This window comes from Lottia gigantea, assembly GCF_000327385.1.
Source record: "Lottia gigantea unplaced genomic scaffold LOTGIsca_1036, whole genome shotgun sequence".
Taxonomy (NCBI): domain Eukaryota; kingdom Metazoa; phylum Mollusca; class Gastropoda; family Lottiidae; genus Lottia; species Lottia gigantea.
In genome coordinates this window covers 7,611-9,542 of record NW_008706842.1, presented here as the reverse complement: position 1 = coordinate 9,542, position 1,932 = coordinate 7,611, and the positions used below count along the sequence as shown (strand labels likewise).

The 1,932-nt window shown below is 28.4% G+C and overlaps 1 protein-coding gene across 1 annotated transcript in view; it reads right to left on the bottom strand.

Annotated features, from left to right (window-relative positions):
- Positions 1 to 1,113: 1,113 nt before the first annotated feature.
- The window catches only part of LOTGIDRAFT_176341 (hypothetical protein), a gene marked incomplete at both ends in the record, with an annotated part of 8,427 nt that continues 7,608 nt past the window's right edge, over positions 1,114 to 1,932 (bottom strand). The window contains one exon of the mRNA XM_009046622.1: positions 1,114 to 1,185. Coding sequence (XP_009044870.1) covers positions 1,114 to 1,185 — 72 coding nt within the window. The remainder of the gene's footprint in view (positions 1,186 to 1,932) is intronic.

The following is a 1,932-nucleotide window of genomic DNA, read 5'->3' as shown; positions in this document are numbered from 1 at the left end:
GTTACACAGACAATACCATGCTGGACTGGGGTTAACACAGACAATATTTCAACACCTTACTTGATAACAACAAGTTCACAATGTTCCACAAATCAACTTGTTAAAGCACAACAGCTACAACTAATTATCGATTTACAAAAACACGAAGCATCTAGCTAATAATAAATATAACATTGCACCTATAGTTCTAGTTCTTACTCAAACCTAAAAAAACCCTATTAATATCATTTTTACCAATAAATCAGCCCTGCAATTAGTTGTTCAGTTTGTAAAACTTTCTTATATAACATTGCACCTATAGTTCTAGTTCTTACTCAAACCTAAAAAAACCCTATTAATATCATTTTACCAATAAATCAGCCCTGCAATTAGTTGTTCAGTTTGTAAAACTTTCTTATCTTCATTAACCAATTGATATGACATGTTCATTAAAAATACTAAAAACTGTTCCAAGATCAAGACTAACTTCAAGTTATTATAATTGATTCAGAAATAAAGTACTGTATCACTCCTGGATTTCAGTTTAAACCGGTATCATTATTCAAATCAGATCTATTTTCTATCAGACGTCGGTTGATCAACTTATAGAGTAGGAAGACAGACATGTTTAAAGTTTGTGAATTAATCAAAAAAATTTAAAAATCAAGAGAAAGAAAGATCCTCCCAAATATTGAGCATAGAAGCACTAATAAAATTTACGGAATGCAAATTTTTGAATTTTTTACCTGTGGCTTATGGAATAGAAGATTTGGTCAGATGAAAATGAAATTTCATATTTTTTTTTTTTAGATTTTCCGATGCGACAACAGATAATATCATATATAAGAAGCGTATTTACATAAACCATAACATCATCAGTGAGCAAAAATGAATGCACCATTGTAAATTATCAAAATAATCAAAAGTAATGCCCCAATTAATATCATATCAATTTCATAGCACTAAAAATAATCAACCTTCAAAACCAGATTTTCCATTCTATAAAAATACCATAAGTTGATAGAATGGTCCCTGTAATTGATGTATTTGGGTGAAATTTTAACGATGATTTTCAACGAAACATTCTCAGTTATAAACTATATACACAATATTCCTCATCATTCATCCAAAATATTAAAATTGTTTATAAAAACATTCAACTGTCTTCCATATAATCTGTTCCAAAAAATCTATCTCCAAAATTACCTGAAATATACAGAAAAATAACTTCTATACAATCACACAAGCACTTCATTGTGCTGCATCATATAATACTCTAAACTATATTACAGTAAGAAAGATAGCTAAACCATATTACAGTAAGAAAGATAGCTAAACCATATTACAGTAAGAAAGATAGCTAAACTATATTACAGTAAGAAAGATAGCTAAACCATATTACAGTAAGAAAGATAGCTAAACCATATTACAGTAAGAAAGATAGCTAAACTATATTACAGTAAGAAAGATAGCTAAACCATATTACAGTAAGAAAGATAGCTAAACCATATTACAGTAAGAAAGATAGCTAAACTATATTACAGTAAGAAAGATAGCTAAACCATATTACAGTAAGAAAGATAGCTAAACTATATTACAGTAAGAAAGATAGCTAAACCATATTACAGTAAGAAAGATAGCTAAACCATATTACAGTAACAAAGATAGCTAAACCATATTACAGTAACAAAGATAGCTAAACCATATTACAGTAACAAAGATAGCTAAACCATATTACAGTAACAAAGATAGCTAAACCATATTACAGTAACAAAGATAGCTAAACCATATTACAGTAACAAAGATAGCTAAACCATATTACAGTAACAAAGATAGCTAAACCATATTACAGTAACAAAGATAGCTAAACTATATTACAGTAAGAAAGATAGCTAAACCATATTACAGTAACAAAGATAGCTAAACCATATTACAGTAAGAAAGATAGCTAAA